The sequence below is a fragment of the Camellia sinensis genome, chromosome 7 (genome assembly GCF_055761805.1).
Source record: "Camellia sinensis isolate YWXY chromosome 7, ASM5576180v1, whole genome shotgun sequence".
In the NCBI taxonomy this organism is placed as follows: domain Eukaryota; kingdom Viridiplantae; phylum Streptophyta; class Magnoliopsida; order Ericales; family Theaceae; genus Camellia; species Camellia sinensis.
The window spans coordinates 18,729,952-18,748,654 of record NC_138967.1 but is presented as its reverse complement, the minus strand read 5'-3'; the positions used below and the strand labels follow the sequence as shown (position 1 = coordinate 18,748,654).

Sequence of the window (18,703 nt, the reverse complement as noted above, 5' to 3'; positions counted from 1 at the left end):
CCACCAAACATTTTAGTAGCCAAATGACACCATATTTTTTCCGTGACTAAAAAATTTAGTAGCCAATACTTTCTTTATCTCTTTCTCAATTGTTTTACCTACTAATTATTTGGTCGCAAAAAATTAATAGGTTATGTTTTTGCTACTAAATTCTTAGTCACCAAAACATTTGATTACATATTTACCTACCAAAATATTTGGTGGCCAAATACGTTACACATTTTTTTTTTTAATGAAAATATTTGGTGCACCTGTATCCATTATTAATCAGCATTCCTATATCCATCAACGGTAAATATGTTATGAACCATTCAACAACAATTACACACATTTCAATTCCAACCATCCAAAAAATTAATATTGAACATCCAATTATATATATATATATATATATTACAAATTTCATAAGAACCAAAGTCTAAGCCCACGTCAATAATTTAATTTAATTCAATATATAATACTGGAATAACCAAAGTCATTGTGCACCTACAACTTTTGTACCACAACAAAAATTATATTATGTACTGCCACAAAACTATTATGTACCACGTGCTATGTTAATTGCTACCAACAAAAACTTTTTTACAAACCACTACATATACGGATAGAGATATGAAAAAAATGTCCTCCCGTACTTGTCAACAAAAATATATCCACATTTGTATGTCCAAAAACATCTGCAAGAAAGGGGGAAAAAATCATTAGTTCGGTGCGTGTAATGGCACTTCTGGACGACATATATATATCGTAATAATTTCAAACATTAAAAGACAAGGACAGTGATATCTATTAACTAATGCAAGACATCCAAACATGAACCCATCATGAGTTCTTGTTTTAGTTTTTTTATCTCTAAATCTATCGAAGTAAATTTTAGTACTTAAATGTGAAAGTAAATTGTGTAGGTATTATGAAATTACCAAAATTTTGGGTGTACTTACCATTTCATCCAAAAATTATTTGTTATAAAAATGTAAGAAAACCCATCATTACAGTTTGTCTGGTATCCATAAAACTCACTATGGTTATGCTTTTGTGACCTCCACGAAGCTTCCAGTTACGTTAGTTCAGTGTTTTTCTGACCTCCACGGATGGAAATTAATATGGTCTTTTTCTTCGTAAAAGATTCTAATTTTCTCGATATACTCATTCAAATTTTGGAAACACTTTCCTTAAAGAATAAACTAATTAGTGGGTTTATAGATGTACATATGCTTCTGTTTGTGAATGAGTAATGCCTTGGGTTCTTTAAAGGCTTATGGGGACGAGCTATATAAGATTATGCTTAACTATTCTTCCATTACACTATCTAATTTTGATACGTACCTTCAATACTTAGCTTCTTTAGTCCTAAGTTCCCTATTCTGTTGCTGAGGAATTATCCTCCCATCAGCCAAATCTTGAGGCCATGTTATGTATATTAACTATCTATTGTTCAACTGTTGCACATTTTGTAGTGGTGATTGTTAAACTTATCAAATACACAATTGCGCCTAAACCTTAGCTGAACTTTACAAATCCTTTGTTCCAATTTCCAAAGGACTAGGTCAACAGGATATATCATTCGTCACATTTAGTTCTTGTCCTACTTACATATTGTGGACACCTACATGTCACATTTATCACCGAGAAGCTTCTTATTACGGAAAAACAGTGGCTCGGGGGCTGTTTTGCATTTTCGCCCCCCGAACCCCATTTTTCGACAAAGTTTATGACATTTTCAACTCTAATTCCCAAAGTAGGTGTCCTATTTATGTACCGTCTGTCAGTAGATGTCACATTTATCACCGGGAAGCTTCTCGTTACCAAAAAATAAAATTTCGGGGGCTACTTTGCATTTTCGCCCCCCGAACCCCTATTTTCGACTAAGTTTATGACATTTTGAACTCCAATTCCCAACGTAGGCGTGCTATTTACGTACCGTCTGTCCCTACATGTCACATTTATCACCGGGAAGCTTCCTGTTATGAGAAAACAGTCTTTTGGGGGCTGCTTTGCATTTTTTGCCCCCGAACCCCTATTTTCGACTAAGTTTATGACATTTTCAACTCTAATTCCCAACGTAGCCGTGCTATTTACGTACCGTCTGTCCCAACGTGTCACTTTTGTCACCGGGAAGCTTCCCGTTATGAGGAAACAGTGTTTTGGGGGATGCTTTGCATTTTCGCCCCCCGAACCCCTTTTTTCGACTAAGTTTATAACATTTTCAACTCTAATTCCCAACGTAGGCGTGCTATTTACATACCGTCTGTCCCTACATGTCACATTTATCACCGGGAAGCTTCCCGTTATGAGAAAATAGTGTTTCGGGGGCTATTTCGCATTTTCGCCCCCCGAACCCCTTTTTTCGTCTAAGTTTATGACTTTTTCAACTCTAACTCCCAACGTATGTGTCCTATTTACGTACCGTCTGTCCCAACGTGTCACTTTTGTCACCGGGAATGTTACCATTACTTTGAAACACATATTCGAGTTACTATTCAAAATACCACTGTTGAAGTTTACATGTTACTCTAAACGAAGATTGAAATTCGCTATGTTTTTTTAACATGTTTCTACTATAGTTAATCTTAATCAAGTACATATTTTAAATACAAGTTCATTGTTAAGAAAACTCAATACCAAACTGTAGTAACTACACAAGAAATCATTAACCCCAAATAACTCAAAAATTGATGACATTTTCAACTCTTCAAGCGAACATATTTAAACAAAGTAAGTGTGACATTAATGAAATTGTTCTTACCAAAAACCAAACGTCGGATGCCCAACTTAGATTCCCAAGAGTTGTGACAGTTTGGCGACTACGTTATTGAGATGCTCGACCTTTGCATTTGTCTCGTCCCTTGCCTTTTGTCCCTCCTCCCGCTCTTTCAACATGTCATTGGATAATTGAATGCGCTCCTCTCGTTCTTTCAACAGCTCATTGTAACATCTCTCGCGCTCCTCTCGCTCTTTCATTAACTCGTCATGATCCTTTTGCCGCTCCTCACGAAGTGCCTCCACCTCAGCTCGCATTGCCTCCATGTCCTTATCGTGTGCTCGTGTTGCAAATATGGTAGACGGTTGTGGGCCACTCCCAAATCCAAGCAAGTACCTTTTCTTCTGTCCAAGCACTTGTCTTGAAATCTCCTCTTGTGTCAATGGCGTCCCCGACTCGATGGCAGCCGCTTGTACATTGACCATCTCTTGCTGTCATTTCAAATAAATAAGGGTTAAAAAACTTTGGCAACATATATGTATTATTGGGTACTAAGTACAAGAAAATATTGAATACATATATTTCCTTGTCACATACTTACATGCAGCTCACGGCATTTCGGATGGATCCAGTCATTCGTTTTCTTTGAAGTGTGGCTGTCCTCATAGAACTTTGGGAAATCCAACTCTCCATCTTTTGCTACCTGTTAACACATCAATGTATAAATCAATGACACTTTATGCACCAAACAGACAAATTTCCATGAACAGATTTTTAAACAAATTGCTGGACAGATTGGGAGACAGATTTGGAGACAAATTTTAAGACAGATTTTCTGCCAAATTTGAAGCCAGATTCGTATTCAATTTTAAAAAAAAATTAAAATTGCTCTAAACACCAAACATGTAGGTTATTACCTAAATGGGATTGAATATGTGTACTTGTTGCAGTCCATCATTGATTTTTAAATATGCGATATTGATATTTTAAGGATGAGCCCCAACCTAGCCTTAATGGGGAGTACGGTGCTAGGACTTTCATGGTGAATCATTTTGATCGGCACTATTGTGGCAAGTGTGGCTTCACCTATGTTTATCAGAAGTCTGGTGGTGATTAATCCTTTGATTTCAACTTTGAATTACTGTTTGTGTTTTTGTTTTACTGCAGAAGGTTATGGATTTGTGTTAAAGTTTGAATTTTGATGGCTTATTTCTATTCTACTGCTTTAGTTGTTAAACATGAGATGGATTCTTCTTAAATTAAACGAATCTTTGACATATGGTGTGGTATGATTTCTATGTTGAGAGGGTATCACGTGGTAGTATTATATGATATCTTCTACCAATTACAAACGTATAATTTATCTATTATTTCTTATATACTTAAAATAAATGTAATAGATTCTATTGTTTAACCAATCACAATAAATAAATAAATAAAAGTATTAGATGACATCCGTCCTCCATTGAACCAAAAAAATTCTCATAATTAGGACATGATCAGCTGATGTAGGGCCAGTGTATGTCAGTTTGGGCCTTTGGTCCTTATTCTATTTGTCTACAGACTACAGCAGGTCCCTTAGCACCCAGATTTCAAGGGAAGATAGGAAAGATAGCATAGGGCTTATCTGTACATACAAAAATAGAGAAAAGATAAAAGATATTGATAGGCTAACACTCCCTATTTTTGACAATGAGACATCCCTATTGTTTCAAGGCACTTTTTTCTTCACTGTCTGTGCGTGGATATGATGTTCTGTAATGCATCGTTTTCACTTCTCAAGCCTCAATGAATTTGACAAGAATTTGTCAAAGGAAAGAAAAACGAGATCAAAATTTAGCTTATATTTTTATCATATTTTTTTTTCCCATTTCCTTTACAAATTGTACTTAAATTTATGATCCAAATGTTGCCCTGGTTGACCATGGCTGTGTTTGCAAATATAGGAGGATGGATTGCTGACACACTTTTGAGCAAAGGTCTTTCCGTAACAACAGTTCGTAAGGCAAGAACAATATACAATACTGCTCTCTTTTGTGAACATACATGTAATGTGAAAATATTTTCTAAATGGAGAAATCATCTGCATCTTTTTCTAAAATAAAAGTTTATAAACAGCAAAGTAACCTTTATTTTTTCTTACGCTAGACCTGATGAATGCCTATAGCCGTTTATAAAGGGACTTTTGAATATTTGGTTATCTGTTTTGTTCTTTGCCACCTTTCCTCAAGCTGGACATTTTTTCTGTATTTGCATGGTGCTTAGGAACCCAAGAATTTAGACAATTTGCTGCTCTTTTTGCTCTTGCCCTGCTTCATGAAATTGGGCACATGGATTGTGACACAAAACTAATATGAAATCAAATAAAAAATTATTAGAATTTATGGACATCAAGATGCTGATTTCAATTCAACTGTGCTACAATCTAGACATAATTTGAGGGCTGATAAGCACTTATCAAGGGCATTCCTTCAGATGTTTTGGAACTTCTGGAATTCTTGGTTGGAAGTATTGGTAATGCTAACGCTGTCTATCTAATGCAGCTAGCATTCTAGTTTAGAGTATTTCTCAAGTTCATGTCAATAATAGTAGTAGTGAAAAAATATATGAATTTACTTAATCGAACTGATCATATATCCCTTGACAGATAGGAATGGTGAAAAGGATTGATGTAGTACCCCACTTGATTGGAACATTAGGCTTGGTTTGGTTTAATCACTTATGAACAAAAGATAGTAAGGCACTTGTTACGCTGATGGTTTTTCCCTTATTCATCTCTATAGCATTATGTAATGATGCTCACAGTCTTTATGGCAGAACTCTTTCAACAAACCTTTGAGGCAATTCTCTAGAATAACAGTTGATATCCTTGTTTCTTATGTTTATTGCATAACCATTCAAATCCTTAGACTTGTATTGTTCTTTTTGGTAAGGCTTCCTCATAATTTTTACTTTTCTAGCTAATGTAGGCTGGTTTCATTACTAAGTCTTCATGTAGTCCCTTAAAACTTCTTAGCTTAGGCATGATTGAGCACTGTGGTGTCTCCTCAGTTGCGTGAGCTTTTTGATAATCCATTTTACACTTGCAAAAAGCATTTTGCCTATAATGATATTTGAAGCTTAGGTATGTATCCTGGCTTCTTTTACAAAAATATCTTGATGCAGTCAATGTAGTTAAAAGTTGATGGCTAACATGATGTTACTAAGTAATCTATAAATTTGTACCTCACCCAAGAGTAATCAGATATGAAAAGCAATAACATGGATAGAACATTGACAAGAAGCTCAAAGCCATAGCTGGTTTTGGTTTCAAAACATTAAAATGCATGGACAATGTACCCAAAAAAAATTGACAATTTAACAGTATGCTTAAGCTACTATGCAAGAAGATTCTACTTTTATTACGTTACATTGTATATGATTCAAGACCCTTGGTTGAGTGGAATAGAAAAACAAGATTCATGTAGCCCAAGTAGTTGGAACAAGGCTTTGTTGACTTGACATTTCATTTCAACATGAATGGTCATTTGATTATGTCTATGTACTTCACCAATTGCTTTTTTATCATGACTTCTAACTTCGGTTTGATTGATTCCAAATTCTATGTTTTAAGGTTGTTCGATTTTGGCCGACAAAAGGTGCTCTTGGTTTTGTAGCTTACAAGTATCATTTAAGGCGGCTTGAACGACGACAGCCCAAGTTGACCAATCCTCAGGTTATCAACTATTTGTTAGAACTCAACAGTTCAGTTTTATGACTTTTCCTAAAGATAAAGATCATACCTACCGTATGGTCAGTATTGGCCAGTCTTATTACCGATACATGTGACCTCGCGTGTATAATTTTTAGTTCATGATTGTACAATTCTGCTCATTTATTGGTTTTCTTTTTCTTGCAACCAAGTGATCATACCCAATTTTATGTTGTAGTTGATATTGCACATGGTAATTGGATTCTAGGAGATTTCTGGGAAAGAAGTTCTGGGACCATAGAATTACTGTTTAAAGTCCCAATCTAATTTTCATGGCCTAACATGATGTGGTGATGTTGGAAAGGATGTTTGATTCTAAAACTAAGAAGGCATGCTGGATCTATACACAATATGTATTATAGTTTAGACAGATTTTTAGAGTATAGTTTACATTTTGTAGTATAGTGCAGTATATATTGTTCAGATTGGCTTTGATTTTTGCTGATCTGTTGGTTCTGAGTGGACTGCACTAATTTTGGTTTTCAGCTGCTGATCTGTCTGTTTTGCTGATCTGTTTTGAGGTATCCTTGGAAGGCTTCAGTTTGGTTCTGAGTGGATGCAGGGTTGGGCTCTGGAAATGAGATGGGTGAGGCTTGCAATCAGCTGGGCTGCTTCTTCATTCTGCTTCTGCGTTGAGCTGGTATTGTTTTGCATTCTATCAGATCTCAGCAGAGGTGTGGTCTACAGCAACAGAGAAACTATCTGCTTTTTCTGGCTTTTTCTCTGTTTTGTATGCTCGTTGGCTTCTCACCAACTAGGAGGTTGGAGCTTGTTTTTAGCTCCAACCTCCTCTTTATTGATGTAAATTTTCCTCTTCCATCAATAAAGTTTTTTTTGCCGTTCAAAATAAAATATATATATTGTTCAGATTGTGTATTATAGTGTAGACAGATTTATATATACTGTATTATAGTGTTGACAGCTTGTGTATTATAGTGTATTATAGTGTAAACATAGTATAGTTTAGATTTTGTGAGACAGATTTCGAAAGAAAGACAGAGTATAGTGTAGGCAGATTTAGAATGCAAACATGTGGCAAGGGTAGATTTAACAGATTTTTTCCAGACGGATTTTTTGCAGACAGTACATGTTTACTAACAGAGTTTAAAATATATATATATATATATATATATATATATATGTGTGTGTGTGTGTGTGTGTGTAGGAGAACATAACATTTTTCAAATCCAAACAACATATAATGGATTCAAGTTTAAAAAAAATCGAACTCACCATAGCAGCCATTGCGATAGGAAATGAGCGAGACCCATTGGTATGATTGTACGGCAATTGACTCCTATTACTCTTGCCAGCTTTTGACCGTTTCTAAAAATAAGTCAAGCAGATAAACAATATTTTTTGTCAATATTAAGGCATATCACATTTTCACATAGATGTATGTACTCTATCTAGTCTATTATTTTACCTGGTGAGATGCATCTTGCCATGCCACATCGATCAAATGCTTCCAATTATCTAAACTCACCCCTACGGGCGGATGACCATAGATCTCATCACGTGGAAGTCCTTCTAACAATTCGAACTCTTGCTTCAAGGTGTACCTCCAATCTTTGTACAACCCATAGGCCTTCTTATTCACAATCTCCTGTGCTTGTAAGTCATTGTGGAAATCGTCTCCAATTTGAAACTTGTCCTACATGCAAAACAAATTGAAATAGTAATCATTACATATTAGTCTTTCTTATTACTCACATAATACAATTACATATTGTGGACAAGTAATATTAGTTACAAGAACTCCTTGGATGACGGCAGCTTTAGTAGTCTCATCAAGATCCAGCCATGACTTCACATCTTTCAAAGGGCACAAGGTTCTAATTTGAATTCCTAACTCGTTAGTTGCTGGAGTGGCATACTTGCCAGTCATTGCATTCAACCCACGATCGATGTGAACATAACATTTTTCCCCTTTGTTGGCTCTAATTATTTTTTGTATGCCCTTGCCAAGTGTCGGTCCACGTACACGTAGGGGCTTCGAAGTCCCTGTTAACAACATAACATCATGAAAATTGCCTAAAATTTGGCTACAAAAAAACAATGGCAATGGCATGTGGTAATTGACAAATTTTATACACTTCATTCTTACCTACGCCACTCGGCTGCGTTTCGGATGGGGCTTGTGTCTCATCAGAATCATCCATTGGTTGGCTAGTGACATGATGAGATGGTCCCACATTTGATCGGACGGGTACAACAGGAGACGGAGCAACGGGTGATCCTAAAGGAATAGCAGCCGGCGAGTCCGTTTCTGGCTGCGTGAGTGTCTTCTTCCGAAGCCGACCAGTCTTTAAGCCAGGAACCATTTTCCAATCTGCAATAACATAAGTAACACTATATACATGAACTAGACAAAAATAAGTCCGCTTGATTATTGCAGACAAAAATAATACATGAACTAGACAAAATTAACACAATAACAAAAATAATACATGAACTACACCATTTTCCATTTTCCATTTTCCTATATACATGAACTACACAAAAATAAGTCCGCTTGGTTCATGCATATAGCAATAAAGAACTGTTTGTAGTTCAAGCACGTGTCCGTTAGTGGTTCATCAGAGGTGCTTGAGCTCTGCACCCAGCTTTGATGACAGTGGGAAATTTTACTGCCCTTTTTGTGCATATTCTCATGCAATTTTGAAGTACTTTGAAGTCAAGAAAAAGGCGTCTTTAGCTAGGAAAGATCTCGCTGCTTTCATTGGATTGGAGAATGGACATCGGGCAAACAAACTTTGTAAGAGATTTCTTAGATCAGAGCAAAATCAGTTGAGACGAGATGACAACGTGAATGGAAACAATCAAACAAACTACAATGGAAACCATGTAGATGAAGTCAATAGTTCTCAATACAGAGAAAATGTAGAAGCTAAGCAACAAGCAGAACCTTCAGTATCAGGCTTTAATGGCAATCTATCTTGTCGAGAAGGTGGTGTGACCGTAAATGATGGAACACTTGCGGAGACACAACAGATTGATGAACGCTCTGGTTCTAAGCTTCATGAAGATAATCCATCTTGCAGAGACTCAGAGATTGTCGATGTGACCAAGATACTTGCTGGAGATAGAAAGCAACAGGAAGTTTTACAACAACCGATTACTGATTCAACCCAAAAAGCTGCATGTCCACCGAATGCTGACGCAGAGGAAAGTTCTGAAGAAGAAAATGATTAGTATTAAATTGGTATTAAAATGATTAGTTCTGAAGAAGAAAATGATTAGTATTAAAATGCTGCATGTCCACCGAATGCTGCATGAAAAACGTACAAATCTCGGGCTCTATCAAATTAGTATTAAATTGATTATATACCATGTGTTGCTTACTGTTGCTTGGCACCAAAGGACACGAGAAACCGTTGCAAAAGCACTTCAAATAGGATATCGTCCTACAAATCAACAGTAGACAAGTGTTTAAATGGATGTAATGGACATATTTTGTGTATTATATTATGTAATTTGAATGTAGTGTTTGAACGAATCTGTTTTATTATGGATTGAACAATCATATATAACCTGGAGCACTTTTTTTATGAATCTGTTTGAATGGATCTGGAGCATGACAGATTGAGCTTTTAGGCAGATGCACAGAATGGATTTGTTTGAATGGATCTGTTAAAAATCTGCAGCATAACAGAATGAGCATTCAGGCAGATTCACAGACGGGATTTGTTTGAATGGATCTGTTCAAAATCTGGAGCATAACAGATTGAGCATTCAGGCAGATTCACAGAATGGATCTGTTTGAATGGAGCATTCAAGCATACAAAATCTGGAGCATTCAAGCATTCAAATTCACAGACATACAAAATCTGTTATGCTTGAATGCTCATTCAACATACAGATTCAGCATTCAAAATCTGGCCCATTCAAAGACATTCAAAACCTGGAGCATTCAAGCAGATTCATAGACATACAAAACCTAGAGCATTCAGGCAGATTCATAGATTCATAGACATACATTCAAAACCTGGAATATTACCATAAAATATAACCTGGAGCATAACAGATATATACATTTCAGCATTCAAAATCTGGCTCTCATTCAGTCACATTTACACACATAATCTGAACCAAAACCTGGAGCATTCAAGCAGATTCATAGACATACAAATTGAGCATTTAAATCTGGCCCATTCATAGACATACAATGACAGCAGCTCCTCTTCGTGAAAAAATGACATCTTTATTTAAATACTTTAACATCTCCATTACATCCCAACCTTCACCAATCAAAACATCTCATATCTAGAATTAGCCCCCTCAGAAAACATTCTACTTCACACAGTAAGCAGCAGTTAGATACCAAAGCTACACCATAAACTTCACTACCAAAGATACACCAAAAATGCCTCCCACTACATTGTGGACAGCAAAGGCAGGGCAGAGATAAACCAGAGGAAAAAAACATAGAATGGCAGAGAACAAAAACATGAGTCCAGGAACTGAACTTCTGCACTGAGTGGGTACACCCACAGCAAAACTCCACCCATTTCAGTTTCGATTAGCTGCCTTAAACACACATTGATTTATGAGTTTATTGACATTGATGAAGACAGATCCCCCTTCATTATTTTGAGTTTCCTTTGCATTTGTGCACCAATTGAACATTCACATTGCTCAAATTATGGCATGAACTAAAGCACGACCAAATTCAAGATTCTACATCAACATCTGTATCAAAATCACTTTGTAGGTCATATTCTTCGTCTGTGTCGTCACCCTCCCTCATCAATCCATCTTCATCATCACAGATGAAGGCATCATCTGTAACACCCTTGGCTTCTACCCCTCTGACAGATTGCAAAACTTCCAACGGAATAATTTCAGAATCAATATCATCTCGACGCAAAGCCACATCATCATCAATAGCCATAGTAGGTACGACCTCGGTGGTTTCTTCTTGTTGGAACGCATCATCAGGTTGTACGACATCCATCTCCGGCACATCCCAAATTCCTCGATGTTCAAACTTTTCAACGACTCTCCAACTGGTACCTAATTTGGTGTCATTAACATAGAATACTTGTTGAACTTGACTTGGTAATACAAATGAGTCATCTTTGTACCAACGACTTGTTACATCAACTGTTGTGAAATGTGGCTCTATACGCATAGTTCTACTACTACCGCTGTTAAACCATTCACATTGGAACAATACAATCCGACGTGTGAACAAATAGTTCAGTTCCCACACTCTGCACAAGTGTCCATAGAAGTGTATCAATTGCCCTTCATGCTCCCCTTCCACGAGTAATCCACTATTCTGACTTTTCCGACGGTTGTCACGGTCGATAGTATGATAACGGACACCATTACAAATACATCCTGAATATGTGTTCACTAAGCCACTAGGACCATTGGCTAATGACCACATATCATCAGTTGCTTCGGGGGAATGTTGGCTCCGCAATTCATTCATCTACATGAAGAACATGTGTCATGTTACTAGCATGCGTAACATTTACGTAATGTACGATCTATGGTAGGATATGAGAATACTAGCTTACATGATCTTTGAACCATTTAGGAAATTCTTTTCGATGTCTGTTTTCGATGTCGAACGCACCGGCTCTTTGGTGTAACAAGTTCTTGTGCTCCCTAGTTACAGGAAATGCGATTCAAAAACTATTTACTAAGATAAAGACAAATCAATTTACAACAAAAACATTATAAATACGTATGAAGGATTCATACTCTACGTGTTTATCCACTTCTGTGCTGTTGTGTAGGACAAACCAATGAGCCAACTCGCGTTCAGCTACGGACACATCGGATGCCCTTGTCATTAGACCAAAGGGACGTACAGTTTGAGTGAATACCGCCAACCCTAGGCCACGGTCACCCATGTCATAATTCCTTTCTGGGCGGTTAAACAATGTTTCAACTCCATCCAAATACATTGAACAAAATGTTGTACATTCTTTGGAAATGTAAGCCTCGGCAATAGAACCTTCAGGATGAGCTTTGTTGGCCACAAACCCTTTTAGACGGCCAAGCAACCTAATTTTGCAAGCATCATAACAATGTTATACTGCAATATTTATATCAGCAGTAAAGCATTAACTTAAATTTGACAGTAATATGAGGGCTGAGTTAATACCTCTCAATTGGGTACATCCATCGATATTGCACTGGGCCTCCAAGCATAGCCTCTCGAGGCAAGTGAATTGCCAAGTGGACCATGACATCGAAGAAAGCCGGCGGGAAAAGCATCTCAAGCTTACAAAGTATGAGTACGATTTGTTCATCCAATTTATGCAAATCTGAACGCCTCAATGTCTTTGAACACAATTGTTTGAAGAAATTTCCCAACTCAAAAAGTGTCGTTCCAATTTCCTTATTCAGGTAGCCACGCATCCCAATTGGAAGAAGTCGTTGTATAAGGACATGACTGTCATGACTTTTGAGTCCAGATAATTTTCCAGCTTGAGCGTTTACGCAATTGGAGATATTTGCTGCATAGCCATCAGGGTACTTTATTGATTTCAAGAAATCACAAAAGCCTTCCCTCTCTTTCACCGACAATGTGAACAATGCGGGAGGCTTCTCAAAGGACCCATTAGAACGCCTCTTCAAATGTAACTCTTTACGTATTTTCATGTCCTCCAAATCTAAGCGTGCTTTGTCCGTGTCCTTGTTCTTTCCATCTACGCTCAAAAGTGTCCCAACGACATTGTCACATATGTTCTTCTCAATATGCATGACATCAAGGTTGTGTCGAAGCTTCAACGTCTTCCAATAGGGCAAGTCAAACATAATGCTTCTCTTGCTCCAATTCAAATTTTGATGTTCATTCCTTTGTCGTTTTCGATGTTGTGGGTGCTTCCCATACGGCTTGTAAGTCCCAGAATCAATTTGCTCTAGTATTTGGTCCCCCGATAACTCCAAAGGTTTGGACCTATGCTCCGTTTGACCATTGAAGAGCTTACTTGTTCGCCAAGTGTGGTTCTCAGGCAAGTGGCGACGAGCACCCATATACCCTATTTTACTTCGTAATCCCTGAGACGATGCATTATTGTTACAATTAGGGCAAGCCAAGTAACCCTTTGTACTCCACCCTGACATGTTACCGTACGCAGGGAAGTCATTTATGGTCCACATTACCGCCGCATGCATTCTAAAAATTTGCCCGTTCGATGCATCATATGTTTGCACACCATGCTCCCACAAATTCTTCAATTCTTCTATTAGTGGTTGCAAGTAAACATCAATGTCTCTTCCAGGAGCCGATCGTCCGGGAATAAGCAATGGCATCATGCAATATGGCTCTTTCATGCACTTCCACGGTGGGAGATTGTAAGGCATTAAGATTACGGGCCACATGCTATACGATGTGCTCATATTCCCAAATGGATTGAAACCATCTGTTGCCAGCCCTAGCCTTACATTTCGACAGTCATCAGAAAACGTCGGATGTTGCTTATCAAAGTCCTTCCATGCTTCACCATCGGCCGGGTGCCTTAATATGTCATCATCCACACGCTTCTCATTGTGCCATCTCATATCTGCGGCTGTTTTTTTGGACATATACAGTCTTTTCAACCTCGGTGTCAAAGGAAAGTACCGCAATACCTTGTGTGGAATCTTTTTACCACCATCATCGTTCAACTTGTATCTACACGCGTCACATGTAGGGCATTTCTCCAAATTAGCACTCTCCTTCCAAAATAGTGCACAATCATTCTTGCACGAATGAATTGTTTCATATCCCAACCCCAAGTCACGTAAGAACTTCTTAACATCATAGAGTGTCCATGGAACTGTTGGATCACATTCTGGTAGAATGTCCTTGAATACCTGCATAACCATATCGAATGACTTGTTGCTCCATTTGTTGTACACCTTCACATGAAGCATCTTAATGACGAATGATAACACAGAAAACTTTTCACATGTCGGGTGAACTTTGCGTTGTGCATCTTCGAATAACCTAGTGAACTTATGCAAATCCTCCCTCTCCAAACCATTAGGTTCCTCGTCGGTATGATCATCCATAAGACCACTCACATAAATTTCTTCCAACATAATAGGCAATTCATCCATGGGCGGATCATCGATATCTGTCATACATTCGCCACTACCTCCATATTGGTCATTTGATACACTAGGACGAGACACGGGAACATGTTCCCCGTGATGCACCCAAGTTAGATACGAAGATGCCATGCCTCTTCGGATCAAGTGCATCCACACAACTTGTCTGCTATATTTTGTGCCATTAATGCAATCGACACACGGACACCTAATTTCATCCTCTACGCCTAAATTTGCCGTAGCAAAATCAAGGAATGACTTCACCCCTTGTTGATACTCTTTACTTGTCAACCGATTATTTATCATCATCCAACTCTTGTCCATTTTGTCACCTACAACTCACACAAACATTAACCGAGGAAGCCATGAGAACACACATTTCAAGTTGAGATAGATTAGGTTGTTTTTCATTCACTGTTTGGCTTGTCACATAAATCTCTTTTAGGGTGGAACTTTATGACACGATTAGTTCTAAAACAAGTTAATTTAATAAATGACCCGTAATTTTAGACCACTACATAGCATAACTAGTAGAGCAGTAGTACTAGTGAAACTATATGGTCAATGATAGAATGATATATCAAAATAATGAAAACCATGTCATCCTCTTATTACAATGAAACAGGTTAAGAGTTAAGCATGACTTTTATACCACTTAAACTCAGATTTGTTTTCTTAACAAGAGAAGAATGTCAAAGCCATAGGCTTTTTGACGCTCACAAATCAGAATAGCGAGGGAGGGCCAATTGGAGAAGATGATGGACGCAGGAGGCTGCAATGGTTGACGACAAGGCTATAAAGGTGACGGAGCATTTTACAAATAGCATACTTACCGTGGGAAGTTAAAACTCCAAAATCCTATACATGCAAGTTTAAGTACTACTAGTCCTGCACTAACAGTGGCCACAAACATATATTATAATATGTGACCTAAAGCAGCTAATAATTAATATCCATTAAAAAAAAAAAAAAACCAACCTGAATGACAATCCTGTGCTACAGTATTACCATTACGGGTAACTCCACAGAGTAGACCAGCAAGCTCTAGCAAGCAGCCTGGTTTTGGGTAGTTGGCAATGATGTATTTACCGACAATGAGAAAAGCGAGTGCAAACACCATAGAAAAGAAATTTTTAATTAACAAAGTTAAAATCCCTCATCTTGTTGGACAGTACAGGTTTGTAGGAAAGACTTGGATGTGAAACAAAAGTAAGAGGATGTCAACTTCGGGTACAAATCAATTGAGCCAAAGAGTTGTTTGGTGCAGAAAATCCCTATTCATAAGTCCAAGATAAGCATCCCTTGTACAGTAATATGATTATATAAGTATATTTCAAATTACCACGTTGTCATGCAAAATGAAATGTTCCATTCTTCACACCTAACTGTTGGTATTAATATAAAAAACTACCCATGGTACATATCAGCGGTTCACCCCTAACTGTTAGTGTTAACATAAAAAATACCCAAGCTACATAATAGCAACTGATCAGAGGATGACTGGATCTTCACTAGCAAACAAGTGAGATAGACTACATAAATTAAAATTAAGGCTTGTATCCTATTCAAGTGAGATAGAATACATAAATCATTTTTCACTATTCTACTCTATCAATGTTTGTATACTTGATTAATTATACAAATTCACATGGATTACATAATATGCCAAAAGTACTCTTTCACTTGAGCTAACATATGTTAAAAAATGCCATATGTTAAAAAATGGGTAATACTAGAATGAAGATGCGAAAAGTACTCTTTGCCCTAGTTTATGTAGCAAATGGGTTGATTCACCCCAAGCATTGCCCTAATTTTTCATTTGAAACACATTTCAATAACAATGCCCTAATTGAGGGCATTTCGTAAAACAAATATTCTGTGTGTTTTGACACACACACACACACACACACACACACACATATATATATATATATATATATATATATATATGTAGATATATATATATGTATATATGCATATATATATATATATATATATATATGTATGTATGTGTGTGTGTGTAAACAGAGACAGATAGAAACTGAGGCAAATCGAGAGGGAGATACAGAGAGAGGGAGAGACAGATGCGAAATTCAAACATACCTGGGAGGGAGTTCGGGGGATGATCCAGTTCGGGGGAGTTCGGGCGATGGAGACTATTCCTGTACAGAAAAGGGCAGAGGCGTGAGTGTACATATGATTTGGGAAAATAATCCAGTATATATGGAATCAATGTTGTGAATATATGATTCGTGTGTGTGTGTAAACAGAGAGAGAGAGAGAAAGAGGGAAACCGAAAGGCCGTGTGAGATGTTTAAGAAATGGAGAGGGAGATACAGAGAGAGAGAGGGAGACACCTGTACAGCAACTCTTGCGATGGAGACAGAGCAGTGATAGAGGCAGGAGTGCGAGAGGGAGGGAACTGGGATCCTTTTGCAATGCAAATAGAAGAAGTAATATTCCCTCCACAATTTCGTGGGACGTTTGGCGACGAAAATGAAATTAGTCGCCGAAACTAATTAATTCTAAAGCAACCTTTTGGCGACCAAAATTTTGGTCGCGAAAGGTATAAAAGTGAAATTTTTTTTTTTTTTCTTTTCATTCGATAAAACAAATCGAAAAATTATAACTTTGTTCTAAAATTTCAAAAAAAATTCGGTAAAGATAAAAAATAACAACAACAAATAGTAAATAAAAATAGTAAAATCGAACCGTAACATAACAAATATATTAAAATTATATTTAAATAAAAATATAAGTAATAAAATTTTAAATTATAAATATTAAATTATCTAAAATATTTGTCCTAATATTTTTTTCAAAATACAAAATTTAAAATTTTTTTCAAATACATAATTTAAAAATTTTCCCTATAATTCAATATTGTAAATATTTTTTTAAAAGACTAATACTATACAAATAGAAAAATTTATTGTGAATTTCTTATTTTAAAATAAATTAATATAAAAAACAAATTTATTTATAATAATCATATTATCGCATTATTGTCAAAATTTATTTATTAATTTTAAATTTTTTTTTGGGTGGTATGAATTAGAATAGAGATGAGATTGAGAAGTTTTTTTTCTTCCACAGGACTAATAAAAAAATAAAAGAAATCAAACACAAACTCAAACACAGGGAAGCCTTCAAATTGGTCCCAGATTTGAAACGGTCAACTGTGATCAAGATTTTGTCTGCTTTTGTCTTTCCAACTCTGTAATTCACTTCTTTCCAATACATATATAGGTCGATTGATATATATACATATATACATATATATATATATGTATATATACACATTTCCAGAGACACATGATTTTCATGTTTCTTCTTTTTTCTCTTCTCCAGGATCCCCAAATTCCTCATATATATACACACACATTTGCAGAGATATATTAATAGTGAAACTCACAACTGTTATGTTGCTGATAAAATCCACCCTTGTTCTGAGAGGCTTTATGAAATGCTGCATGAACTCTTTCTACTGATGAAGGGAGACACTAATTTTACAGATTTTGAATATTTTATGTAATCAGTACACTGCATTGTGCCTAAGTTATGTGGTGGTGCAACGGACGGAGTGAATTCAAATATAAGAATATTTGAGATTAAAGAAAATTGACTTATTATCTTCTTTAATTCAAGCTGTCATCATCAAAATTAAGGTCAATTAACTGTCATAATATTATCATCAGGATTGCCTCTAGTCTATAAAAGTGGATCAGGCATGCAGTGTTGCTATAGACTAAATTTGTTTTGGTAGTCAAAACTGGTCGCCAAAAATGTGTTTTCTTGTAGTGTTGTTATATAACTATTTTCCCAACTTTGAAAATATTTGTAGAAATGGTGTGGTGCAACCACAGTAGTAGTAGTTGTGGTGGTGGTGATGTGATGATAGTTATGAGGTGGTTTGATGATGTGATGCGGTGATGGTGATAGGATAGTGGTGACATAGACGGTGGTAGCATTGGGAATGATAGTGAATCTTCATCTACTAAGGCCTCTTTTGTGAAGACTAAAAAAATCAAAAATTCAGTTTTTAATCTATTTTCGGTCGCATCATTCTCTTTATTTTTAATCTACTAAGGCCTCACGGTAGTAGTAGTTGTGGTGGTGGTGGTGATGTGATGATAAAAGTCAGATAAAGAAGAGAGATAGAGAGAGAGAGACAGAGATAGAGTGATGAGCGAGAG

At 36.7% G+C, this 18,703-nt stretch overlaps 2 protein-coding genes and 1 long non-coding RNA gene across 3 annotated transcripts; 1 reads left to right on the top strand and 2 right to left on the bottom strand.

Moving 5' to 3' along the window:
* Nucleotides 1-454: 454 nt before the first annotated feature.
* Nucleotides 455-8,460, bottom strand: LOC114311773 (uncharacterized). The gene is made up of 6 exons (XM_082877015.1): nt 8,206-8,460; nt 7,879-8,106; nt 7,686-7,778; nt 3,303-3,404; nt 2,747-3,192; nt 455-677 (listed from the first exon to the last, which is right to left on the bottom strand). Exons 1-5 carry the CDS (start codon nt 8,338-8,340, stop codon nt 2,773-2,775), a joined length of 978 nt encoding a protein of 325 aa, XP_082733141.1. The 5' UTR covers nt 8,341-8,460; the 3' UTR covers nt 455-677; nt 2,747-2,772.
* Nucleotides 6,315-7,324, top strand: LOC145794988 (uncharacterized). The gene is made up of 2 exons (XR_014335035.1): nt 6,315-6,416; nt 6,939-7,324. It is a non-coding gene; the product is annotated as an uncharacterized LOC145794988 (long non-coding RNA).
* Nucleotides 8,461-11,124: 2,664 nt separating the features above from the next.
* Nucleotides 11,125-15,627, bottom strand: LOC114304400 (uncharacterized). The gene is made up of 6 exons (XM_082880486.1): nt 15,486-15,627; nt 14,046-14,839; nt 12,574-13,472; nt 12,210-12,473; nt 11,981-12,071; nt 11,125-11,892 (listed from the first exon to the last, which is right to left on the bottom strand). The coding sequence occupies exons 1-6, from the start codon at nt 15,625-15,627 to the stop codon at nt 11,125-11,127; spliced, it is 2,958 nt and encodes a 985-aa protein (XP_082736612.1).
* Nucleotides 15,628-18,703: the final 3,076 nt, after the last annotated feature.

Coding starts and splice junctions, on each gene's coding strand:
- LOC114311773 (XM_082877015.1), bottom strand. CDS start 8,340: ATGACTGGCAAGTATGCCACTCCAGCAACTAACGAGTTAGGAATTCAA. Junction 7,779..7,878: donor GGCAAGATGCATCTCACCAG/GTAAAATAATAG, acceptor ACTTATTTTTAG/AAACGGTCAAAAGCTGGCAA. Junction 3,193..3,302: donor CGAAATGCCGTGAGCTGCAT/GTAAGTATGTGA, acceptor TTGAAATGACAG/CAAGAGATGGTCAATGTACA.
- LOC114304400 (XM_082880486.1), bottom strand. CDS start 15,627: ATGGTGTTTGCACTCGCTTTTCTCATTGTCGGTAAATACATCATTGCC. Junction 13,473..14,045: donor GTAAAAAGATTCCACACAAG/GTATTGCGGTAC, acceptor GCATCGTCTCAG/GGATTACGAAGTAAAATAGG. Junction 12,072..12,209: donor GAACGCGAGTTGGCTCATTG/GTTTGTCCTACA, acceptor TCCTGTAACTAG/GGAGCACAAGAACTTGTTAC.